Genomic DNA, 27,601 nt, shown 5'->3' on the forward strand with positions numbered 1-27,601 from the left:
ACTGATTTATTGCATCCCTGGTGAACACTTTACTTTAGGGAGCCAAAGCACAGGGACCATATTACCATTAGCACTGACCAAGGGACAGGGATTGTGATCCACACAGTCTATCTGCCCTATATCACTCCGAGGGAAACCAGAAGGGTTGGAACTGGATAACTGTAACTGTTGTTACTCCAAACTGTAGGCTTTATGAAGTTTATAACTACATATAATAAAGCAAAATTACCACTTGAGCTCACCATGGTAGTCATCATATGATACCATGAGAACCTCGCCTGCTCTTTATCATACAGATCAAGTAAACAAATATTTTTTCTCATTTTTAGATTATACTCAGGGTACTCAGTACAGCCGCAGGGAAGCAGCCTCCTTAGTGCTCTTAGCTGTCCACAGCCTTGGGAAAACCACCTGCTTTACCCCCACCGCAGCCTACATTATCTAACAAGCCCCTCTCAGCAGTTATCCGGAGCCTTCACTCCTATTAGAGCCCTGTGGAGACTTGGCATTATGAAATATTCTTCTGCTGGATCATACTCTCTTAAGACTAAAATATTAGAGGGCACAGTGGCACAGGGCTCAGGAAGCTGGGCAGAAAAATGGCTACTGAGGTTAGCCTGTGCTACACAGATAGTTAATCTTGACTATATAATGTTATCTCAAAACAGAAACAACTATAATATGAAATATTTTTTTTTATTTTAGATGATTTCTCTTATACATTTAAAATAGTATTTGTTATCCTGGTTTCCCTTCAGAACATACAAATCTTTCATCTTTTAAAAACAGTATTTGAAGCTAGGTGTTGTGGTATATACTGCCAGCAGAGGAAGGCAGATCTCTGTGAGTTTAGTTATAGGCCAGCCAAGTATAATAGGAAGCTCTGGGCTAGCCAAAGCTACAAACTGAGACCCTACCTCAAAAAACCCCCACAATTCTAGAGCTATATAAGACTCTGTTCTGAAAACAAAACAAAACAAAAACCCCAAAAAGTTAAATTAAGTAAAAATACTATTCGTAGGTTTAACAAATAATTTTAAGCTGCTAAATCAAAAGTTCTATATTAAAAAGAGTTATGTGTGCAGAGAATTAGGATGACCTACCTGTGGCAACATTGTGCAGAATTCCAACAGAGGCGGTGTGATAAATTATATCATCACCGTCATTTAAGTAGTGCACATTGTTCCTGCAGTCTCTGCCCCGATAGCCAAAAGCGAGCTCCAACACAAGGTCCTGTAACAGTGTCAAAATGAACATTACGTCCGTCCTCAGCCTAAATGTGATGCAGAGATGATTTTCTCTCAAAGAAGAATGTGCTTTAGGTATTTTATAAACGTTTAACCCAAAATTAAACATTTAAATGTTTCTTTAGCCTCTCATGATTTCATGTATGTATGTATATATATGTGCATATGCATATATACACACATATATACATGAGTGTCTGTATGCATTCTTTGCACAGTTTGATTATCTCCCCCCTCCCTCGCATCTCCTTCCCACTCCCCCCTTCCTCCCACTGACCTCTTCTTCCCCTAAGGTCCCCTCCTACTTTGCTGTCCTTTGGTGCCCTCTGTCTTTGCCTGTTGCTGTTTGCTTGTGCATGGGTAGTGGTTACTTACTCAAGAAAGGGACACGTACCAGGACTTGCACCCCTGAGGGACAAGATTTCATACACACACACACACACACACACACACACACGCTGTACACAGCTGCTCAGGGAGAGGGCTTCTGAGCACCTACCCTATTCATGGTGCAGTGTTGGTGGGCCCAGTCTTATACAGTGACCACCACTGCAGTGACTTTGTGGGTGCAACAGCCATTAGACATATGTTTTTATGTAAAATGCCTTCAGTAATACAAACCCACATTCCAGATTTTTTTTTAAAGATTTATTTATTTTATTTTATGTACAGCATTCTGCCTGCATATGTGACTGCAGGCCAGAAGAAGGCACCAGATCTCATTACAGATGGTTGTGAGCCACCATATGGTTGCTGGGAATTGAACTCATGACCTCTGGAAGAGCAGTCAGTGCTCTTAACCACTGAGCCATCTCTCCAGCCCCCAGATTTTTTAATATAAACTTATAGGAAGGAGAGGGGACTCGCACAGTCCCCTCATTACAGGGGAGTATTTAAGTTTCCTGTGTTGAACATTGACACAGTTCTTATGTCCAAAGGAATGGTGCAGTTTGTGTTCACCATCCCTCTAAGTGCTTGGTCTACATACATCAGATAAGTGACGTGTGAACTAGAGACTCAGGAGAAACCCCAGTGGTTTCTAACAACTAATGGTTAAGTCCCAACAGAGTCTCCTAGAGCTAGAAGCATTCGTCCTCCTTGCCTTTTGAGTGGTGGGAGAGCGCTACAATGGTTCCTGCTTCCCACAGATGTCTACCTTTCTCATGCTCGACCTACATGTTTGCTTGTTTGCTGATGACGGCAGCATTATGAAATGCCTGTGAAAAGGTGTGTTGATCGAAGAGATACGGAGAAACAACCTCCATCTGTTAAACGTCTCATGTGAGGTAAAAAGTCCCTGAAATAGCACACTCACTCTAACTCACTAACTAGAAGACACCACACCAAGGTGTCGTGCTTCCCTAGGCCACAACAGCACTCATATACATTTACATTCTTCAAGATACGGATCAATCCAGGTCATTATCTATGCAAGAATAAAAAACTCATTTGAGGGGCTGGGGATTTAGCTCAGTGGTAGAGCGCTTACCTAGGAAGCGCAAGGCCCTGGGTTCGGTCCCCAGCTCCGAAAAAAAGAACCAAAAAAAAAAAAAAAAAAAAACTCATTTGAAATTAAGAGATGCAGAGGATATTAATCCAAATTTTAAACTTGAGTAAGAATTAAGCAACCAACTTTTACAACCAGCCAAGCAAAGATGACTCAGTATACCTGGTTTCAGAGAAGGAAGCGTGGAAATACTGGGAAGTTTGTTCCCTTACCTCTATGGGTCTCTTCTTCTTGCCTACATTGTTTGACTGAAGTTTCTCGGGCTGTGGTGGGGCCCTACTCACTGGAGGCCTGGAACAGAGGGGTGGGAAGGCAGAAAGGCAGATCACACTGGGTCTCCCAACCCTGCCCTCCAGAAATGTCACCCTCCCCAAAGTGAGCTCACTCTCATTCTACTAGATTGTGCTCTCTCTCTCTGTCTTTGTAACTTCTGATGCAGAAAGAAACATTTTTATTCATTTTTTTACTTTACTATCTTTGGTCTATATCTCATAATGTAAATAACATGAGAATAGGCAAATATCAGAATGTTAGTTTGACATACTCAAAACATTTCTGGATGGGCGCAGTATCGTCAAAGCCTGAATACTGGTCTAAAGCATCCCTTACGACTTACGTAGCAGATATAGAAAACATTCTCGTGCACTTTCTACACTGTTGGTAACATATGTGTCCCTCCATGCTCCTCCATGCCCTTTACCCATCCGCTTCCTGAATTCCTCACGGTGACTGCAGCATCAGCATCAGATGCTCAGGAATTCAAGAAGAGCTTTTACAGTCACAGAGCAATGTGAACCATACAACACCCCATCAGAGGTCACTACCACAACTACTATCCCCAAATTGCCCTCTTCCCTAATCTGTTTATGGAATATTTATCACCTTTCCTTACATAATGGCTTCTACTAAAATGTTCCTACTCCAACAGGGCACAGATTCACATTCTGAATTATTTAATTGTGAAGGCCTTCAGGAAGTGGATGAGTTTATTGGGGTGGCAGAGACGGGTGTGGGATAAGAGAAGGAAGGAGGAGAGAGAGAGAGAGAGAGAGGAGCAAAACTTTTCATTTTTAAAAAGCCATTTACTAGTCCATCTTAACCGTTATGTGAATATTTTACAATCTGAACACTGAATCTACATCATGCATTAACTTCTTCAATTTATAACTAAGTTAGAAATGATACTCATTAATTTTATAAAAATGTTCAACACTTAATAATTTATTAAAGCCATATAGATTACAAAATTACTGTCAAATTACATATCTGCAAAGCTAAAAGAAGTGTTGTATCTTCTAAAAAAATATTTAGCTGAGTGTGTGTGTGTGTGTGTGTGTGTGTGTGTGTGTGTGTGTGTGTATTGGTACATGTCTGAGTGCATGTATGTGCACCACATGCATGCAAGAGCCCACAGAGGTCATAAGAGATGTCAGATGTCCTAGAACGAGAATTAAGGATGTCTGTGAGTCACTACAGAGTTTGGGGAACTGAACGCAGCCAGTCCTCTGCAAGAACAGCCAGTGTTCTTAACCACTGAGCCATCTCTCCAGCCCCAGTGTTGCATATTAAACATTCATTCTAAATAAATGCAGACTGTTGGAGAGCTGGCGTGAAGTAGCATGATGGCCTAGCATAAGCAAAGACTACAATCATCCTGAGTACTGGAAAACAGTGTGAAATAAATGCATATATGCACACAGAGCACGAAATAGTATATACTGAGCAAGACCGACTGGTGTCAAAAATATCAAGAGCAAGTTAGAGAAAGGACTGAAGGAGCTGAAGGGGTTTGCAACCCCATAAGAACAACAATACCAACCAACCAGAGCTCCAGGGACTAAACCACTACCCAAAGACTACAAATGGACTGATCCATGGCTCCAGCTGCATACGTAGCAGAGGATGGCCTTGTTGGGCACCAATGGAAGAAGAAACCCTTGGTCCTGCCAACGCTCAATACCACAGTGTAGGGAAATGTCAGGACGGGGAGGCGGGAAGGGGGAATGGTTGGGGAGGGGGAACAACACCCTCATAGAAGGGGGATGGAGATAGGATAGGAGGCTAATGGATGGGAAACCGGAAAACGGGATATTTGAAATGTAAATAAAAAATATCCAATAAAAAAAGAATATAAAAAAAGAAAAAAATCAAGAACATATAAGTTTCCAAGTTATCATAGAAATGTAAATTTCAAACCTTCATATTTGTGAATGTTCATAAGTAAAAACAGAATTAAATGTAAGAATATTCCCACTAGGAGTAATTCAAAGAAGATAGAAAACTTGACTTTTCTTCCAAGTCAATGTTGTTGGTAAACTTTATTCAAATTGTATCTGATAGCTTTAATTCTAATTCCATTAGCAAGTGTTATCTATATAACTGTGTGTAACAAGCATATTTTGATTTTTATAAGAGTTATTTACATACATCATATTACTGCCTAAAATGAAAATATTTGATTTGTAAAACTATACAATTTGGATACATAAAATTTTAGTAATAGAGTGACTTATGTAAGTCAAATAGTTAAGATGCCATTCCTTCAGAGGGAGAAAAGGTAGAAACAGGTAAAGAACAAAGCGCCATTTATGGCAAATAGGAGAGATGATAAAAACACAAAACCCAGCCCTGTAAACACAGCAAAGGGAGGGTTACCTGGATCCTCTTCTCAGCAGCAAAGGAAAGTGGAGAAGGATTATCACATATATTTGAATTTAAAACATAACAGTATCTCTCATAATGAAATATTGCTAGTTCTAGCACAGATAAACTATATTTCTTACATTAAAGTCTTGTTTGTAGTTTATTATTGCAGTATAAGAAAAGCCTAAATTATTCCATTAATGGCATATGAAGACATAAGAATTCAGAATGTTCTGTGATAAATTTTAGAGTGTCATTCAAGCAAAGCGTTTAATCTTACCTTGTTCCTAAGAAAGGAATAGAGACCCTTAGCCAGGTACTACTGGGACCGCTTTTAAGGGAGCTATGTACTGAGACCATCATTCAGATCTAATTAGGTCCTCCAGGTACCAACTCAAGCCAAGAGACTTGGTCATTCAGGGCAAGTGTGAGACTTGGCTGCCAAAGAAGGACCATTAGAAAGAAAACTGCCAACTGAGTGTGGCGGTGCTTGTCTATAACGTCAGCACTCTCTGGGAAGCTGAGGCAAGAGGATTGCTCAAGGGTAGCCTAAGCAACACGATTAGTATCAGGGCAGCCAGAGCCACAGAGCAAAACACTGTCTCCAAAGAGCAGCACCTCTCACTCCCATCCCAAAAGGAATAGCTCCCTGAATAGGAGAGCAAGGCTTGGTAGGTGACCGAAACCCCAGCATCTGGGCAGCGGAGGAGAAGGTCCCTCAAATGTCATCCAGCTCTGGCTGGACTTCAGATTCTCAGAACAGCGAAATCAAATGACATGAACACAAGGGTCTGAGTGCAGCTGTTTTGGAACACTTGGTAGGACGAGGGTAGTAATGGCAACAAAATCCCTAACAGAACTGAGAGGATCACAGAAGTCTCCCTCACCCTTTCCTGGCAGATGGTCATCTAGGCACAGGGCACTCGCACTTGTGACAGCAATTACATCTCTACTGAGCTTCCTGTTTTCTAAACCAGGGATTCCTATATAACTGAGTGCTCCAGAGCAGCCTTCCAACTTCGCTTCGCTCTGCTTCCTGCTTCAGTGCCCCTTTAACATGGAGCTGAGTACTAAACACAGTACTGTACATACAGGCCTAAGCTTATGTCTAGGGAAGAGTATGTGGGCCTCTTCAGAGATCAAAGCCACACTCTGGACTCATCTGTGCACATATTATTCTGTTGAAAATGCATAATGAATCTCTCAGATGATTTCTGCTGTCGAACTACTCAAGATGTCTGAACAATCTAGTCTCAAATGCACTTCAAGTCCTTATCACTTCTCTAGAATTCATGATCTTTTTCTACTTCTAAAACTGACGGTCCATGCTGTCTTTCTAGAATCGCTCTGAGGACATGTTCATCTCATTGGCGGTAGCTGCAAGCGGCACTCCGACTAAACTTCTTATCCATGTAATATTGTTAAACATAAAGGTACCATGTTTATCCTATTTTAATAGTTTTAAATGAATGAGCATACTAAACTTCATTAAACAGAACATATATCAACTAACCAGATAATCTTTTCAGTCTAAGAAAAGTCATTTGTATAACTAACTCGCAATGTAGGGTTACCACATTTCATTTTCTAATTATTTTTGGCAAGTGCAACCAAATGCTTTATTAAAAAGGTAGTGCCTTGACATACTAAGGATCAAAACAGAATACTAAACATTTTAACAAAACATGTTCCTTAATAAAACACTTACCTTACTACCCCCTGTCTTTGAGCGGAAGAGAAGTAGGGAACACATAGGAAACTGATGGTGAGTCCATAAGACACTGAGCAAGCAGAATAAAATAAAATCTAAAGAACACTAAGAAAACACAGCTTCTAATTTTATAACATTTTGGATATTTTAATTAAGATACTAGAAATCTTATTAAAGGTTAACCACCTTAGATACAAAATATGTGTTATAAAATATTATTGACAAAGAAAGTCATATATCACTGTTAAAATCATTTAGAAAAATAATCACAAAGTATTGACTAACTATAATAGTAATCAACTGTCATAGGAAGTATTTCCATAATGTGTACGATTCCACAAGTAACGAGCATTTTATGGCTAACATTAACTATGAGACAACTATTTAAATAAACTGTCAAAGGAAGTAACTCTTTATCTCCTTCTACTTTATCATTTCTGTGAAAAGAGGACTCTTCTGAGCCACACCGCTGACTTCTGTTTCAGCATTTTCTAAAGAATTTAGCAGGACTGACGTCAACCACAGAAAATGAGAACAAAATGTGAAAAAAAAAAACCCATAAATTCAGAAATAACTCTGAGAAGTTAGCTGTAAAAAAAAAAAAAAATCCAAACTAGAACTGAGCACAGTAGCTTACACCTATAGCCAGACACAGAAGCAGGAAGTTTGCACATGAGGAAAGCCAGGGGGTACTCTACACAGCGGGTTCCAGGCCTGACTGGGCCACAAAGCCAGACCTTGTCTCAGGAAAAGTAACTAACAGCAATGGTGACAGTGATGACAGCACTAAACACTTCTCCCAAAGAGGAAACATTTCCTCTGTGCACCACTTGGATTGCTTCACCACTAAGGAGGACATCTGCTCTACTGTGAAAATAATGGCTTCTAGAGTAAAGTTAGGTTATATAACAAACTGATCTGATGAATGATGAAATTTCTTTGAAAAATATTAATATAACTTATGAAAAAGATTATGATACTTTTTACTTTTCATTACTTGGAGCTAGAATTTCCGTTAAAAAATACTAATAATAATTATTCAAGCATTCAATTAAAAAAAACCCACATTTGTTTGTTTACAGGTTTTCCTATAATTAATAAATATTCAGGTCGTACTCATTATTTTGTGAACGTTTAATTTCAGAATTAGTATTTTAGGTTACTCTTTCTTTCTTGTATGAGACAGAGCTCTCACTCTATAGCCCTGGCTGGCCTGGAACTTGCTTTGTACAACAGGCTGCCCTGGTATTCATGGAGATCTGCCTCTGCCTCCCTGGACTACAGATGTGCGCCATCATGCCTAGCCTAGTCTATATTTCATTAAGTGAGACTGTGTAGTGGTCTATGTCTTAATTCTTGATATTTAACTTAATTTATTTAATTGTGGATTATTTTATTTAGACCTTGAAATAATCTACAGATAGAGATTATAGCTCTCATTCTGCCAGTGAAGACAGCTTAAGATCAGATGAATATTTCTTCAAGGTCACACAACTGGTAAATGACAGAAATGGGTATTTCAGCCTTTTGACTGGCTCCAAGTATAGGTATTCAGCACTAGACACTGTCTTCTAGCAAGCTGCCTCACCCTGGAATCTTAGCACAAGTATTCAGATCACAGTGTGAACAATTTCCTAAAAGTGCTTTTGCACTTTGCCTCTTCACACACAGCAAATGCACGCAGTCTCACACTGCTGTAGATGACCGCCCACCACTGTTACAGTATTTTATGGACCAACTCAGCACACGAAGCAGTGGGTCCTCAGAGTGCCTGTCTGTCTCCTTATTAGACCCATGTTTCACTTGTTTGTTTTCCTTTTCCATCAAATGCAAACTTCTTATAATAAAGTTTCCCTCAATACAGCCTTCTCCAGAAGTCGCTGTTGTTCCACCCACGGCCACCTCTGTTTCTCATCGTTTCTGGATACAGTTTTTTATTATTTCAGCCTTTCACCTGTACAGTGTATGCCATAGGCTTATTTTGTTCTGTTTGTGATTCTGAGGATATGGCCCAGGCCCTCAAGCATGCTGGCAAGTGCTCTATCACCAGGCCTCACCCCCAAACCCCTAATGTCTCTTCGCTGTTCTACGTCCTTCACTTGGATAGCATTAAGCAAACTCTCTTCTCAACGCAGATGTTACTAAAAACTTCTCGGCTGGGCTGGTGAGGAGCCCATGTGCTCGCCTTCCAAGCATGAGGACCTTAAGTTCAATCTTCAGAACCCACGTTTTTAAAAAAAGATGAAGAAGATGAATAGCTTCTAAGAAACAAGATCAAACAGGCAAAGTCTGCTTCCAACCTCCACAGCCACACTCACACAAGCATGTTCTTGTATGCGTGCACAGGAACACACACAGAAGTTTTCTTTTCATAAAATTATTCGGGGCTGGGGATTTAGCTCAGTGGTAGAGCGCTTACCTAGGGAGCGCAAGGCCCTGGGTTCGGTCCCCAGCTCCGAAAAAAAGAACCAAAAAAAAAAATTATTCTGAATACTGGTTCCATATCAAGAACAGTAGTTTCCACTACAAGGCTACACTTCAACCTGTCTTTTTGGAAAGAATTTTTAAACAACAGCAACCTTTAACGACACGTAGACAGGGCTTTTCAAGATGTCACACCTCTCTCTCTTCCCCAGTCTATCACACACACTTATAAAAGTCTGAAAATAAGATTAATCCAACCACAGTACCTTTATATATTGATGTAACATTCCCTAACTCCTTGTAAAGACAGTGTCAACCAAAAATACAAAGGACAATTTCTAACAGTGGCTCACAACTGTATAAAGCAACACTGCTATTAACATCTACAGAAAATCCATTAGATAAAACTCAAAAGTTTTATGTCTTTTTCTCTTTTCTATCTTTTCCTTCATCAGACTTTAAACTTTACTATTACCTTTCATCAACTGAGGGCTCTTTCTGTTGCAAATGAGGCTTGACTCCAAACATTGGGCGGATATTAGTTGATAAGGCTCTGATGGTGTAGCTAATTTCATTCTCTCTTGTAACATCGCTGTCATAGCCTGTCATTAAGATATAAGTGCTATCAAATGATAAGCTGATCAATTACATTCTTATAAATTCATCGTCTTCCAACAATATAAGATAAATTGTTAAGGGCACATTACTAATATGCAACTAGAAAAATTAATGTGAAGAATATTTAATATGTAATGATATCTACTAATTATCACTAACTGTATATTAGTGCAAGATACAGAAAATGAGTTTAATTATCTCATTTTTACTAAAAATACTATATACATAAGTGTACAATACATTACTATGCACCCTCAACTGTTAAGTGTGAATGGTTAAATTATTCATCCAGGCTGTGTTTTCATAATTACTGCCATTACTGGTACATTAAGAAAATCAAAATTGCCTTAAAATATAAAGCTCAACTTCATAAAGGCTTTTAATAGCACTTACTTAAAATATGATTGGCTGTTTTACAGATGATGAATATCTCAGTCATCAATGCATGCCAGTCACAAAAACAATTCTGCTGTAAAACTGGCCCAAACACTAATAACAACTGTTCAAGCATGATTATTATTTTTAACTTCTGTAGTTTGAATCTTGGAGCTACCTTCTCTCTCTCTCTCTCTCTCTCTCTCTCTCTCTCTCTCTCTCTGTGTGTGTTTATGTGTGAGTGTGTGTGTGTGTGTGAGTGTGTATGTGTGTGTGAGTGTGTGTGTGAGTGTGTGTGTATGTGTGTGTGAGTGTGTGTGAGTGTGTATGTGTGTGTGAGTGTGTGTGTGTGTGTGAGTGTGTGTGTGAGTGTGTATGTGTGTGTGTGAGTGTGTGTAAGTGTCCTTAACTGAAATACCTCCATCTTCTTCAGAATCTGTATCAGACTCTTCACTGTCACAGTTCTTCTTTTCCCGATGTCTCTCCACTTCACTTGTCCATACCATTAAGGACATATCTGCTCCTCCCAGGGTAACCAGCATGCTGTCATCGTAAGTCCAGCGAACATTTGTGACGTGTGTGCTGTGAGCCACATACTTCTTAAACTTTCCAAATTTTCCCTGAAGAAAAAGTGAATTCAAACATTCTTTCTCAAGTCTAGTACTGACACTTTCGTCTTTAAAGTCTGAGTAAATACATAATGCATATAATAAGTACACACATACAATTACATTTTCCTTCAACTCGGTTGTGCTTTCTTAGGTAAGTACTACATTCACACAGTATACAGTCGCTTCCCCCTCTCTTCTCCCCTTCCTCGCTTTTATCCTTTAGTGTTCCATATCTGCTAGACAGGCAGATGGCACTCTATTGTAGAACTACATTCTCTAGAACTCTATGTCTCTTTTAAATACCAAGAGAACTGTACGTTATCTACCCTGGGAAGTTTAGTTGTGTAAGTAAATTTTAGATCAATAACCACAAGTAGGTTTTAAGTGAACATCTTTTCAAAGTTGTTAAATAAAGTTTCTCATATTAACAAAGCATAGTGATCTGGGAGATGGTTCAGCATGTCAAGGTGCAGCTGTCAAGTTGAATGATTTGAGTGTGATCTCTAGAAGCCATACTGGAGGAGAGGACCAACTTCAGCAAGTGAACTCTGACTGCCATGTGCCATAGCATATAGTGCTCACACACATACATGTGTGCACATACCCCCTCCACACACATATGTGCCAGGGCATATAATGCTCACACACATGTGTGTACATAACCCCCCACCCCACACACATGTGCCAGGGCATATAGTGTTCACACACATATATATGTGTGCCCATACTGCCCCTCCTCCCCAATAAATAAGTAAGAGAAAATGTGTGAATTCTCTTGGAGGGGAGACAATCAAGATTAGGGGTCTGATGCGAAGGTTGAGTAGAAAACAGTACAACACCAAGCCCAAGTTTAATTCTCAGAAACACTTTGTGGAAGGAGAGACCCGAGTCTCTCAAGTTGTCCTCTGGCCTCCATATGTATGCAGGCCATAGGCACATATACTTCTCCCCAAAAACAAATGAATAAAAGACCTTTTGTTGTTAACGAGGAGGAATCTGTCCTCAAGGCACAGAGTTTTTCTAAGATTATGTGGGTGTTGCTACAGAGTCTCCCTCCTTCGTCCCTTCCATTAGGGATCAAACAGGCTAGGTACATTCCATACTTAATATAAACTGATCTTTTGAGTGGCTGAGTTCCCAGTAAGAAGTTTAAAACCCAATTGTCACCTCAGTGAGTATCTGAAGATGCTAACGAGGGCACCTGAGGCCATCACGAGCTCCATGGTATCATCTTAGCACCCACTTCAACCTGTCCATGTTCATATTGATGCCAGATTACAGTATGGAACTTAGTTTGTGACAGTTAGAAGTCAATGCACTGGTACTATGTACACAGGTTTTACTTCTGTGGGAAGCAGAAGCCTAATGTACAATAGTGTGAATAAAGGTCAGTAAGTTAAACGATCAAACTGCACAGACTAGGATATATAGCACTGTAAGGAATCGTAGTATCCGGTTTCAGAAAAACAACTAACATTGACTCAGTGTTATTTAATTTTATAGGTATTTAACTGTTTATTATTTAATTTTCTTTTCTGATGTAAACCCTATATCTAAAAAGCTTATATTGACTCTTAAAGTTATATAGTAAAGTTATATTTATCTAATAATTAATTATAAAATTATATTGATAAAAGGAATGCTGAGGAGGGATATTGATTTATTTAATAATGAAAAAACTGTACAATATGACATATAAACCAAGGCACAGTTTAGTAAACTACAACACTTATTTATATATGATGGCAAGAATAGGGAACACAATTCCCAACCCCTGGCCATACAACACTGCATACGATCTGTGCATTGCTAGTACTAAAGCAATGGAATTCATAGTCCCTCCACCATTTCATTACAGAACCACTATATAAGTTAAAGAGAAACACATACTTTAGCTGGGTATCTGAACAGCTTCACGAATCCCAAGTCATCCCCTGTAGCTAGGACCATTTTGTCACTGGTGAGGCAAGAGGCGGTTACATCTGTGACTTCTCCAATTATTGGCCAAATTCCCTCACAACATAAACCAAGAACACTTGTCCATGTCGCCCAACTAATTTTTTCCACCTAAAAATATTTAAAAACAACTGTTGTAAGATTCTAACCTTTAATACGCCAAGTCTAAGTATTTTTCCATCACAGTGAAAGTAAACCTGTAACAGGGAAACTGCTAAGCCCTTAGCTGGCTTTACAGCTCCCCGGCCCCACTGCCTGCAGATTCCAGCACAGTATCATTTAGGGCATGCTTACGACACACATACTGTATGTCCTAGCTGCTGAGCTAAGTCCTAAGTCAAACTGCTGCTTCTCACAGACTACCCCAAAGCCAGGCTTACGGGGATTCTGAGTCCCTATGAATGCATTATAAACACGCTTTTCACTCAGCCTGCAAGAAGTCTGACAGCCCCTTACTAAACCTCTTCCATGTTGTCTGCTGAGCATCTCTTCCTAGGTCATAGCAAACAGACATTAGTGATATTATCAGACACAAGACAGACAATGCTTCTTGTCCTTTCAGGACAGCGATTCAAGTGCAGCTAAGTATTCAAGTTTTTATATTTCTTTTCTTTTCTTTTTTTTTTTGAGACAAACTCTCACTATGTGGCCTAGAACTCACTACATAGACCAGCTTGGCTTTGAACTCATAAGAGATCTAGTTGGTGGAATTAAAGGCCTACACCATGAGGCCCAGATTCCTTCTTTTTAAAAGTATCTCTTTTTCTTTACCATCTATTTCTCTTTCTGGTCCAGTAATATAAACTTGCCCGAATTAGTTTTCAAATACTGTGAGAATGAATGACCACCACACATAGATGAAAGACAGGAAGGGGGCCTCAGTTTTCCAACCACTGTCAATGACACAAACATCATGACAAATATCACCATCTTCCTACCTCCACACTGGGGATGGTTTGTTTTTTCCCTCTGGGAGCTTCGAAGAATAGCTGTTCTTTAGCACCAGTGTTGACCTGTAAAAGCTTTCCTTAAAAGAAAATTTTAAAATTACAGACATATTGAAGACACATGAATACAAATATCATTCCTCTTAACTCTAATACCCAGAAAGAAAACAAAACATAACATGTGATAAACACTTCACAGGATGATCAGAACTTGTAATTCCCTAGGGAGAGCTGGAATGTTCTAGTCCAGCGACAAATTTTCCTGGGCTAGCTTTAATCCCCTAAATTGTGAGTTACTACTCACTCCACATGAGACCTACCTAGTAAGTCCTCTAGGACAGTCAGAGGCTTAGTACCCACCAAGCCAAAGAATAAGGATGTCAGCCAACAGCATCTGAGGCCTAAAGTGTGGATTCCCTCTGCACAACCTGCCTAGCTGACAGACACACCAATGTACTTTTCTCCTGAAATTTTTTTCTCTTCTTTCTTATCACAACCACAGTTTCTCTCCTGTACAAACCTCCCTTCCCTTCCACCTCCCACCTCCCCTCCCCTCCTGCCTCATCCACTTCTGCATTTCTCTTTAAAAATGGCAGGTGCTCCCATGGCTATCAACCAGCCATGGCATATCAAGTTGCAGCAAGACTAGGTACCTGCTCTCCTATTAAAGCTAGACAGTCTAGTAGGTGGAAAGTGGCCCAAAGGCAGGCAGCAGAGTCAGAGACAGCTCCTGCTCCCACTGTTAGGATTCCCATAAGAAGATCATACTACACAACTGTAACACATGTGCAGAGGGCAGGCTCCCTAGTTGGCAGTGAGTCCCTTTAAATCCATACACCTATGGACACTAGATTTTGGACAAAGAAGCCAAAATTATAATATGAAAATAAGAAAGCATCTTCAGTAAGTGGCACTGGCCTAATGATGCACCTTTGAAATGTCTTGATTTACAATTTTCCTTGTTTTATGATTATGAAAACTTCCTGTAACTTACTATCTTGGAACATGGGATTTGGGGTGCCCCGGGTCCATGTTCCCAGGCCATGGTCACTCATCTTTGGCTCCAGAATAAGCTGTGCTTTACTCCCTGCCTGTGAAGTGACAGCTCTATCTCTACATGGGTATTTGTGTTCTGTTTACATCTTTACAGGCAAACTCAGTTTAAGGCCTGTATTTTGAGCCATTCAAGAGACTGAGAGAAGGCAGAAGACTCATAAGTTCAGGGACTGCCTGGACTGCAGGGTGAATTCAAGGACTGAGCGAGACCCTGTCTAAAAGTGAAAGAGAAGAAATAGATAGAGGTAGCTCAGTGGTAAGAGCACTCTCATGGCTGTGCAAAGCCCTAGGCCAGTCTCTGCTCTAGTGGATATATTAACATCACTACATTCTCAATCTCAGTTTAATTAAATAATTTCATTCATGAAAGGCTTATTTTTATGTAGATAGATATATTAGTTGGTGTTCACACTGAAAAGAAACTTAAAACATTTTTTGTTGTGAAAACTGCTTCCTTAAATTATATAAGTATAAATACAGTTTAAGGATATTTGAAAAACCTTAACTTATAATATGAAATTTAAAAAGTTAAAAATATCTATTAAAGTGAAAGCATTTAAAATATTTAACATCTGTCCAAAATTTTCAAACATTGTTATATGCTATGCATTCTGCAAAAAGTACTCATTAAATAATATGCCATAAAATTATGATAACTTTTAGAAAAATATGATATATTAAATAATGCAAGAAGTGATTTTGAAATCTTTACAATTCTATTTCCAAATTTGAAATGTGTGAGGTTTATCTGACAAAAATCAGATGGCTATGGCTAAATTTTTTTCTTGTATAAAATTTAGATTACTTTAAAATTAACAATGTATCATGGCCCATGCTCTGAAAGTCTGAACTTGTACAGGGTCCACCCTGAGCTGAATCCCATCTGCTGCTCTGCAGAGCTGTACTAGAGCACACTAGAGAGGCTCTCAGCAGCGTCTTACCTCTGCTGTCCCAGTCGATGTGGGTGATGTAGCTTGTTGCTCCTTTGCAAACTCCCACTCGCTTGCTACTTGTCACATTGTATATATCAACGAAGCTGTCATGGGACGCCACAGCGAGGTATTTCCCAGAACCTACGACAGAAACGTCTGTCTACATCTCCTATCTCAGGGAGGAGTTTCTGACTCTGCAACTAGAAGTAACTTGGTATTTTTTGAGGGAAGTCTTAAGTATTTCATAAGCTGTAGTATAATCAGGCCCATATGTTGATATCAAATAATAATATAATTCTTCAAGAACATTAATAACAAAAAATGAAGTACATTTTCTTAGTGTAACACATTAGATTAGTAGACAACAAAATGTAAAGAGTAATGTAGGACCTAATTTTGATACAATCAATCCTTCCCCCCAAAATCCTGCTAAATATAGAGGGAAATAGACCAAAATCAACATTTTGTCTTATCATTCATAATTCCTACACTATAGTGGGCTCTGTAGTAGACAATGAATCAAAGAAATCTATGACAAAAAACTTACATAGTTTCAAAAGCATTCCTATATAAAATAGTTATTTGGCCCCTTTTATTTACAAACATGAAAACTAAAGTCCACCAGATCCAAGTTATTTGGAAAATTAATGGCATACAGACTAAGATTAAACAGACATTGGCGCTTGGCAAGTTCGGGCTTTTATACTGCACCTGCTGCCTTGTCAGAAAGTAAAACTCTTTAGAGGCTGGAGAGATGGTCAGTGCAAAGAGCGTTTGCTACACAAACATGAGGCCTGATGTTTTAAGATCCTCATACCCATGTGTAAAGCTGGGCAGGCTACACCCTGTGACCCCCGCACTGTGGGTAGGATGGGAGGACTGGTGAGCTTGCTGTCTACCCGAGCTTCAGGCTCAGTCTCAAAGGAGTAAGATGGATGATAACTGAGCAGGACGCCTAACCGTCTCTGAGTTCACACACACATACCACACACGGAAATCTCAATCAATCATATTCTCTCTCTCTCTCTCTCTCTCTCTCTCTCTCTCTCTCTCTCTCTCACACACACACACACACACAGAGAGAGAGAGAGAGAGAGAGAGAGAGAGAGAGAGAGAGAGAGAGAGACAGGCAGAGACAAAGAAAGTATGGTCTAAGGTAAAATAAACTAGAAAACAATTACCTATTGATACATTTACTCACTGATGCTAATACTCAAGTACAATTTCAGTGCAGTCTCACCAGGTGAAAACTGGATGTCTGAAATAACATCTTTTCTGTGGTGAAAGGACACAAGATCCTCTAGAGTGTCTGCGTTGGCCATCAAGAAGCTTCCATCATTGAGTCCTACAGCCAAAGCTTTGCCATCAGGGGAAAAGCAGCAGCACCGCCCACCTGAAAGAGAAGAGAAGCATCAGGGAATTTCCATCACGTATACATGTTTAAAGTATGTGCTTTAAGGACCTTTAATTATGAACAGGAACTTGTATGTATTATGGCCTCAAATAAACATGAAAAAGAAGTCAAGATGTTCTGTTGAAATAAACTGGCTTCTACACTTAACAAAAATGGACCGTTAAATAACAGAAAGGCGGTGAAAAAGAGAATTTAACCAATAAAAAGCCAATGACTTAAGCGAAGACTGGGGGTGAGGGGTGGGAGGTGAGTTCTATTCTACCAAAATTTTAAAAGTGAGGTCATCTTCGTAAAAATGCTTCAGAAATTAAAAAGGACGCTAGGCAATCATTACTGTAAGCTAGAAAGATCTGTTTCAAAACTACACATGAGTAATATTAGTATTGTTTATTACTACTGATATTGCCCATTTCAAAAGAAGTCAGACCTACACTGATGAAAAAAGAGATAATAATGCGCTTCTGCCGACAGCAAGATATAGGGCAAGCTGAGGCAGCCCTAACGCTTTCAGTATTAGCATGTAAGCTGAGGGGTGGAGTGAGGCAGTTACAGAATGAAAAGCTGACACAACTGGGAATAAGTAATCAACTATTAAGCAGACACTGATAATAAAGAATCTAGGAATGACTGCTGCAACCTGAGAGTCAGGAGACAGTGAGGACAGATGGCAGCAGTGGAAGGCACAGGAATAGACGCGTATGCAGACAGAATTGGTGGGGAGACGAGAAAGAGGAAAGTAAAGATCACACATCTTCCTCAGTAGTGATGTCATTTACTGAGATGAGGGATGCCTAAAAGAAACTCAATGGAAGGCATGATGAAAGCTATCTGATATATTAATACTTCTCAGAAGGACAGGCTAGAGGTACAAACATGGGAGATGATAGTATGTAGTGGTTACAAACAGAAATCAGGATAGAATTATTACCAGCCAGCTTCTAAACCATAACATAGTAAAAATGGCCATCCTAACAAAGGCAATCTACAGATTCAATGCACCCCCATCAAAATCCCCACACAATTCTTCAAAGACATGAATTGTCAAATTCATCTGGAAAGGCAAAAAACCCAGAATAACAAAAACAATTTGTAGTAATAAAAGAACGGCTGGGGGAAATCACCATCCCTGACCTCAAGCTCTACTACAGACCAATAGTGATAAAACCTGCATGGTATTGGTACAGAGACAGACATATTGATCAATGAGATAGAATTGAAGACACAGAAATAAAACCACATATTTATGCACACTTGATCTTTGAAAAAGTAGTAAAAAATAAATGATGGAAAAAAAGAGAGCATCTTCAATAAATGGTGCTGGTCTAACTGGCCGTCTGTAGAAAAATGAAAATAGACTCATATTTGCACCATGCACAAAGCTCAAGTCCAAGTAGATCAAGGACCTCAACATAAAACCAGATACACTCAATCTAATAGAAGAGAAAGTGGGAAAGAACCTTAAACTCATAGGCACAGAGGGAAATTTCCTAAACAGAACTCCAGTGGCTCAAGCTCTAAGATCAAGAACTGATAAATGGGACCTCATGAAACTGGAAAGCTTCTGTAAGGCAAAGGATGAAGTCAGTAAGACAAATCGGCATCCTACAGATTGGGACAAAATCTTTACTAACCCACATCCGATAGAGGGCTAATATCCAAAATATATATAAAGAACCCAAGAAGCTAATCACAAAAAATCCAAACAACCCAGTCAAAAAATGGGGTTTAGAACTAAACTGAGAATTCACAACAGAGGAATCTCGAATGGCTGAGAAGCACCTAACAAAATGCTCAAAGTCCTTAGTGATCAGAGAAATGCAAATCTAAATGATCCTGAGAATCCACCTCACACCAGTGAGAATGAGATCAAAACCTCAGGTGACAGCACATGTTGGCGAGGATGTGGAGAAAGAGGAACACTGCTCCATTGCAGGTGGGACTGCGAACTGGTACAACGACTCTGGAAATCAATTTGGAGGTTCCTCTGGAAATTGGAAATAGACCTACCAAAAGACCCAGAAATATCACTCTTGGGAATATACCCAAAAGATGCCCACCATGACACAGGGGCATGCGTTCCACTGTGTTCATAGCAACCTTATTTGTGATAGCCAGAAGCTGAAAACAACCCAGATGTCCCACAACAGAAGAATGGATACAGAAAATGTGGTTCATTTACACAATGGAGTACTACTCAGCTATTAAGAACGAGGACATCCTGAGTTTTGCAGGCAAATGAATGGAACTAGAAAATATCATCAAGATTGAGGTAACTCAGTATATGTGCTGCCGAAGCGAGCACGATTGAGGTAACTCAGACCCCAAAGGACATGCATGGGATGTTCTCATTAATAAGTGGATATTACCACCCCCCCCCCAAAAAAACCCAGTACAGTCAGTCTACAGAACTCAAAAAAGTCAACAAGCTGAAGGGCCCAAGTAAGGACACCTCAGTCCCACTTGGGAGGGAGAAGATAGCAACCACAAGGGGGAGGGGGGGAGGGAAAGGGGATAAGGGTGGGGGAGAGGAGAACATGATGTGATATTGGGTGGGGGGAAAGGACTGAAGCCCTGAGGGCCAGCAGAAAGAATGGAAACAGATGACCTAGGGAGGAAGGAGGTTGGGAGGACCCTTCAGAATGTACCAGAGACCTGGGAGGTGAGAAACTCTCCGGACTCAATAGGGGGACCCTAGATGAAATGCCCTACAGTCGGGAGGGGAAACTTGCTGAGCCCACCTCCAGCAGAAAGACAGGGCAGACAGAAAGAAAGTGAGGGATGGAGTTGCTATCCCACAGTCAAAACTCTGACCCATAATTCTTCCTGTCTGAAAGAACTTCAGGAATGGAAATGGAGAAGATCCTGAGGGAAAGAAGGTCCAGTGACAGGCCCAAAGTGGGATCTAGCTCAAGGAGAGGCCCCAAAGACCTGACACTATTACTGAGTCTATGGGGCACTCACACAAAGGGGCCTATCATGCCTGCTCTCCAAAAGACCCAACAAGCAGCTGAAACAGTTAGATGCAGATGTGCACCCAACCAATGAACAGAAGCTGCTGACCCCTGTGGTTGAATTAGGGAAAAGCTGGAAGAAGCTGAGGAGGAGGCCAACCCTGTAGGAGGACCAGCAGTCTCAATTAACGTGGACCCCCAAGATCTCTCAGACACTGATCACCAACCAGGCAGCATACACCAGCTGAGATGAGGCCCCCAACACATATACAGCAGAGGACTCCCAGGTCTGGGTTCAGTCAGAGAAGATGCACCTAACCCTCAAGAGACTGGAAGCCCTAGAGGTCTGGTGGGATGGCTGGGGTGGGGACATCCTTGTGGAGCAGTGGGGGGTGTAGGATATGGAACAGTCAGAGGCTGGACCGGGAGGGGAATAAAATGTAGAGTGTAAAAATAAACAAACAAACAAATAAATAAATATTCTAAATTGATTATAATTAAAAATAAAACCACAGGATACACAAGCTGTTGTTTTGATTTTTTTGTTGTTGAGATGGGGTCTTACTGCATGGCTCAGGCTGGCCTGAAAGTTGAAATCATATTCTACAGAGATTACAGCTGGGTATAGGCATGCCAGCAAAAGAAACTGATAATGGAACTTTCCAATGTGCCACTTAAAAAGTAAGTGCAAAAGGCTGGTAAGTATTCAGGATATATTTACTTCTCAAACTTCAATAATATAAACATTAAGTCATATTGTATATTTAAATTCTGCTTATTCTTTGATTGCCAAGAAATTGAGTTATTTGCCAAAAATTTTTCTTATATATCCAATTTACAACAGTGTCTCATATCTAACTCAGCATAACATCAACAATATTCTTTTTCAATTTTTAATATTTTATTTATTTATATTCCCATTGTTACTCCTCTTGGTCCCCCCTCCCACGGTTCCTCATCCCATTCCTCCTCCCCCTTGCCTCTGAGTGGGTGCCCCACATCCCCCACCCCTCAGCCTCCCCCTCCCCTGGGGCCTCCCCCTTCCCTGGGGCCTTAGGTCTTTTGAGGATTAAGTGCATCTTCTCCCACTAAGGCCTGACCAGGCAGACCTCTGCTATCTTTGTGCCAGGGGCCTTGGATGAGCCTGTGCATGCTCTAGGTTGATCCCTGGGGTTTGGGTAAGTTGAGACTGATGATCTTCTAAGACCTGACACTATTACTGATGCTATGATGTGTTTACAGTCAGGAGCTAGTGTGGCTGTCCCAAGAGGCTCTACCAGCAGCTGACTGAGACAGATCCAGATACTTACAGCCAATCCATTGGACTGAGGTTGGGGACCAGTATGGTTCAATTAGGAGAAGGACATCAATAATCTTATTAGCCTAAGCAGTTGTCATGCATACCACCAGAAATGATGGCTGACACCCTTAATCTCAACACTCAGGAGGCAGCGGCTGGCAGAGGTCTGTGAATTTGAGACTAGCATTGTCTATATATACAGAATTCAAGGCCAGCTAGGAAGATATAGTGATATTTTGTCTCAAAAAAAGAAAACTTCACACATATCCTTCAAATTATAAAAACCAACTTTCCCTCTTGACCTAATGTTAAATAAAGTAAGCATAACTAAGTAAGAGCATTTAGACCCTGAAGGACAGAGTCACAAGTTTTGCCTATAACCTAATACAAGGAGTGACACCCAGGGGGAGCCACTAGCACTGGCAGAGAGGTTTTCAATTTTAACACAGAATGAAAGCCACATATTCAGGAAACATAAAGCAGATGAACCCAAGTAAACCCAGACACATGCTCAAAGCTGTTAACCTATAGAGCTGTAAGGAAAGCTAAAGAATAATACCAACTCTACACCAAGAGCTCCAGAAGCAATTATAAGAATGAAAAACTGAATCAACTACCAAAATAAGTTTACACTGTTAGACAGGTGAGGGCAGTGCTTCATTCTAATTGGAATTACACTGTTAAAAGAGAAGTTAAGCAATAGTAATAAAACCGAATACATTCACCCTGCCTTGGCTCTCTTCTAGGATCCTATCCTTGGAATGTCACAGGTTCAGCCCAAGGAAGATGAGAGAATTTCCCATAATCCTTTGCAAGAGACATTCTATGGCTATTGCAAATGTCAGAAGACTGCTGTAAGAGCTTAATCTTTGTTGAACTCTGAGAGCCTCTTACCCTTCTTCAGTTTCCGGACTGCCAACATACAATGACTAGGAGAGAGATCCCATATTCTTAAGGTCTTATCATCACTTACAGTAGCACAGATGGGCAGATAAGGATGTGTGGCCAAACCCCACACCTCTCCTTCCATGTGTCCCTATAAAGAAAACACAGTTAATCTCAGTGTAATCTGAAAATACATGATCAGAGGAGGAGCTCTGCAGACTCGCTCACCAATGAAACTGAAAAAGACCTCTAAGTTCAGTAAAGCCTTGACAAGGTTTCAAGGAGACCAAAGAAATGAAAGAAATTTTACTAAGGAAAACCTAGTGGACTTTGTTAAAATAGTGATGGTGCGTGTACTGGAACCCACTCCCTCTTCCCTGTCACAACTCAACTACGTGGAAACCAAAACAGACTCCTGCAATCAACAACACCTGGCTTTATCCCCAACCCCTGGCTGGAGGGCCAGGTTCTGAGGACAGCATATCACCCGACCCTCGACCACTTCTACCATATGCATTTACCCCTAAAGTCTCCCCCACCCAGATGCCCTCCCTGTCCCAGTACTCAACTCCAGAGACCTGACTTTGCCTCTGGGCAAACTGACTGGCTATGTTTTAGATTGTCATGCAATCAGAGATTACCAAACTCTCCCGTCTCCTTTCCTAACAGCCTTCACTGGCTTCTCTCAAGTACCTGTAAAGATGACTGTTTTCTGCATTCTGCTAGGAAGCCAGTTTCTTTAAGATTAGGAGCCTTTTTCTTCCTGCTCCAACCATGAGGCACTACTTCCCAAGTCATTTTATGAAGCCAATACCACCACCAGGAAAAAAAAATACAAAGCAACAGCCCTAACCAGGGGGCACTAACACATTATCTAACAGAAGTCAGCATATGTAAATTCAACCACACAAGGCAAATAAATTAACATAATAACTGCCACAGGATGAAAATCAAATACCATGATCCTTCCAATAAACAAGCAAACAAAAAGCATACAACAAATTCCTCCTGGACCAGGATTAAACCACTTAATGAACCAGGGATTAAACCATGATTCTCCATCTTGTAAAGAACATTTGTGAAAAACCTACACTTCCATTATGAAAAATCTCATGCCTATACTACCATTAGTCAGGAAGCTGAGGCAGGAAGACAGCTGCAGGTTCAAGGTCAGCCTCATCTGCAGAGTGAGTTCCAGGCAAGCCAGGATGACCAACAAAACCACGTCTTAAAATAAGGGAAGGAGGGAAGGAGAAAGGAAGAGAGAAGAGGAAGGGGGAAAGGAAAAGAAGAAGGAAAGGAGGAAGGGAGGATCCTTTACTTAATGATGGCTTTCCTCAGACAGGGAACAAACCCAATAACATCTGTTCTCACTGCTTACATTCGATGTTACACTGGAAGCTTCAGCAGGGCAACTAGCCAAGTAAAGGAAGTAACCACTATGCAGAACTGACATGGGGAAGTGGATCAATTATTTATAGATGACATGATCTTACATATAAAAATTAGTAAAGAATCTGCTGCAAAACTTTTAGAATACATGAAATTAGCGAGTTTATAGGTCCTTGTTTCCATTATAGGATATGTACAAAATCAACTGTACTATGTACTAGCAAAAAACAATCCAAAAATAAAATTGAGAAAATATTGTTTAAAATAACATCAAAAAATAGGAACAAGCTTAACAACGTAAGACTATACGGTGAAAACCACAAAACCTTGCTCCCAGTAAGTTAGAGATCACGATGACTAGAGCGCTATCCCAGCCACGAGAACTTGATACCCTAGGACGACTGCGCCACAGTCAGCACCGCTACAACACTGCTGTCCTTCGACGACATGGTGGTGACTACACCCTCCACACTTTTCAGTTAGACTAAGTTTGTGTTTCATATATTTTTATCCTGTAGAGGTTCCCAGCATTTTCTTCCTTCTTCCTTTACCTTCTAGGCGTTTTTGTAAAAGCCTGTGTTCTGTGCAAAAATCCTATCAAAATATGGATTATAATCATAACAAAGCGCAGTTTATCTAGATCTTTTACATCTTTAGTTAAAATTTCATAATTTTCTTAGTGTAGGTTTTACATATTTTAACTATAAAATTCCTGATCACTAGAATAAGCAGTGGGAAGGATCGAACAGTAAAAGTGCACGTCCTCAAACCTGACAATCTGGCTCTGATTTCCAAGAATTCATGGCAGAAGAAGAAAACTTAATCCCCCCCCCAACTTGTCCTCTGACTTCTACACATGCCAAGGCATGTGCACTGCTCCCCCAAAACCATGAATACATGTAAACAAATAATGAAAAATGAAAATACTGGTTATTGTATAGTTTACTTTATGAGTAATATTGTATGTAATATTTTGTTCATATTGCTACTAGAATGAAATACCATTGCTTTCTATATGTTCATTTTTAAAATCATCACGTTATAGAGACCCTCTATCAGTTTTAACAATTTTTCAATTTGTTATCTCAATATTCAAGGTATACAGCTATGTCTGAAATTACTACTGTTTTTCTACTCATTTCTAACAATTAAACCTTTACTTGATTTCTTTCACAGGCTCACTAAGCTTTCACATACACATTTAGACAATAGCTAAGGCAAGGTATCGTGAATCCTAAAGCCAGGAAGCTAAAAGACAATCCAATCTCACCACATAAGAAACAGAACACAGTAAGACAGGTGTGACTCAGTGGTACAGTAAGTGTTCAGCACACATGAGGCCCAGCATCATTTTTTTAAAAAGATATATTGAGAACAGTTTTAATTAAGAGTCCATTAGGACAGCATCCACACTAGGGTACTAGGAAACAACCTGAAAGCCAACATAAATACCAAGATGAAACTAGATATTTTACCAACCAGAAGCCCCCAGGGACTGTACTCAAAGAACCTGGCAATCACACACTGCCAATAACATCAAGACAAGGTTTAAGAATTTTAACCAACCAAGTGGGTCTTTTGTCTTCCACACCTAGCTGACAAGAGCTTGGTGCCCATGCTGAGGCAAAGCTCCTCAAATCTCTTCTGACTTTGAGTGCAGTTCACTATACAAATATTTTAGTGCTCAAATAAAGTCTATTCAGTTTAATTCATCTAGAATGTCCTCTCTTTTAAGACAGCATTTTCATTTATTCTTTGAGAGTGCCATACATATATACAATGTATTTTAATCAGGTTTACCCCTCCTCGAGCTCTTCTCAGATCACCACCCCACCCAAATTTTTTTATCATTTGTGATTTCTAAAACTTTTCTTATGACATTTAAAAAGTAATTCTTCTGTATTCATCCCTAGAAGGGTATTTGTAGTAATAATGTATGGGACCTCATAGATGTATAAATTACAGTGACTAGACAGATGTGTAGAGTATGCATACCCTATGGAGAGGATCGTAAAGGGCCAATCTCACACACCACACACACACACACACACACACACACACACACACACACACACACATACACACACACACACACACACCCCAGAAACTCCTTTTATTTTAAGGGCATATTATGTAAGTGAAATTAACAAGTTACCACTAGTTTGCCCCTTCACAATCTCACTGACAGGGTATTAACAATAAAGCACTAAATAAAGCATGGATGGCACTCTATCTGTGTGTGCTCTTTGGGGTCCTAACAGGAATGAAGCAGATAATTAAAGAGGAGGCAGAAGTGGAAGCAAGGGCAAGGGGATCTCCATAAATTTGAGGCCAGCCTGATCTACTTATTAGCAAGTTCCAAATCAGCAGAGCACAATGTGACTCTGTCTTTAAAAAGTTTATTTCTGAATTTTTATTAGCTTCTCACTGATGTTTTCAGTAATACACTTTTGGTCTGCAGTCATACTATCCTTTTCATCTCTGTAAGCTATAAAACTTACACTTAACTGAAGAGTCTCAAATGACCTATGTTTAGCAAATGGGCTCCAAAAGTAAAACTAAACATGAAATGAATGTCTGGGTCAAATGCATTATAACTAGTTTTTGTCTCATTGACTTCATAAGTAGTGATAGAATTTTACCTAAGTATTGGCACTAATTATACAAGAGAACATGTGTATTCATTACTGGTTTTGTCTAGTACATTTTTCTCAATGTACATTAGCATTGTGACATATTTCCCTCACTCATCTCGCATTGCTTTCCCAGTGTCAGTTTTGCTTCTCATGAATGAAAACATGAACCATAAAGAAGAAGAGTGCACATTCACATTTCAAGTACCTGGACCAGCAGAGTGACTGGGCCACTTTTATCCACTTCCAATATCTCACCGTTCTTTGTGCCAACCAGAATATGACCATGTCCTAATGATATGGCACGTATAGATGGGTTATCTTCCAAGAGCAGACCTGGAATGTTAGATGGAAAAGTTCTTGAAGATGAGAAGTTAAGATAATTCAAGACTATGTATTTTTCCACTGATAGTATTTGATAGTAAAAACTCACATTATAAAGTTCTATCTATATTTTAGAAATTCTAATAATACTGTACTTACTTCAATCATTCAATTTGTTAATCTTAGAGCATAACAACATATAATTGTGTTCTACCCAGACCCACACTACCATTTCAATAACTACATCTTTGCCCCTACATTAGTAAATCTTCATCTTCTTCCTGTTCCCCTTAGGTTATGTATAACATCCAAGTCAGGAACTCTAACTCAGCATAAGATAGGTCCCTTTGTCCAGTGTGTCCCAGGCAGGCCTCAGTAACATATCAGTAAGCCTGGCAACAGATCTTATGTGAGGAGGTTATTAGGAAGGGAGAATTTGAGAAATGAATTAAATTTCTGAAGGGGGAAGTGAGGATGAAGTCACAAAGAATAAAGTGTTTCAGATTTGAAATGTCGTACAGCCTGTATGAACAATCCGCAGGAAAAAAAGCGTGCAGAAAGGCCTTGAGTTTGGAGAGAGTGGCACAGTCCCTGAAAGGAAGAAATGCACTGAAAGAAAAGACAAGGAAGGACGTGTGAGGTTAGAGTGGAGGCCGGCACAGTTCCCTCCTTCCA

General features: G+C 40.0%; 1 protein-coding gene across 15 annotated transcripts in view; it reads right to left on the bottom strand.

The window, feature by feature from the left end:
* Positions 1–27,601, bottom strand: part of Eml5 (EMAP like 5) — a 130,317-nt gene that overhangs the window by 25,744 nt on the left and 76,972 nt on the right. For 10 of the 15 annotated variants that reach the window (XM_063262250.1, XM_063262248.1, XM_063262255.1 and 7 more), the window contains 11 exons: positions 26,811–26,938; positions 22,587–22,728; positions 17,268–17,420; positions 16,037–16,168; positions 14,031–14,119; positions 13,027–13,203; positions 10,944–11,145; positions 10,008–10,134; positions 7,106–7,120; positions 2,967–3,045; positions 1,104–1,233 (listed from right to left, as the gene is read on the bottom strand). In XM_063262250.1, the coding sequence (XP_063118320.1) occupies positions 1,104–1,233; positions 2,967–3,045; positions 7,106–7,120; positions 10,008–10,134; positions 10,944–11,145; positions 13,027–13,203; positions 14,031–14,119; positions 16,037–16,168; positions 17,268–17,420; positions 22,587–22,728; positions 26,811–26,938 (1,374 nt within the window). Of the gene's footprint in view, positions 1–1,103; positions 1,234–2,966; positions 3,046–5,409; positions 5,419–7,105; positions 7,179–10,007; positions 10,135–10,943; positions 11,146–13,026; positions 13,204–14,030; positions 14,120–16,031; positions 16,169–17,208; positions 17,421–22,586; positions 22,729–26,810; positions 26,939–27,601 lie in introns of those variants that run through there. The other 5 variants (NM_001003402.2, XR_010052132.1, XM_063262251.1 and 2 more) reach the window with 5 other exon arrangements.

The sequence above is a fragment of the Rattus norvegicus genome, chromosome 6, assembly GCF_036323735.1.
Source record: "Rattus norvegicus strain BN/NHsdMcwi chromosome 6, GRCr8, whole genome shotgun sequence".
In the NCBI taxonomy this organism is placed as follows: domain Eukaryota; kingdom Metazoa; phylum Chordata; class Mammalia; order Rodentia; family Muridae; genus Rattus; species Rattus norvegicus.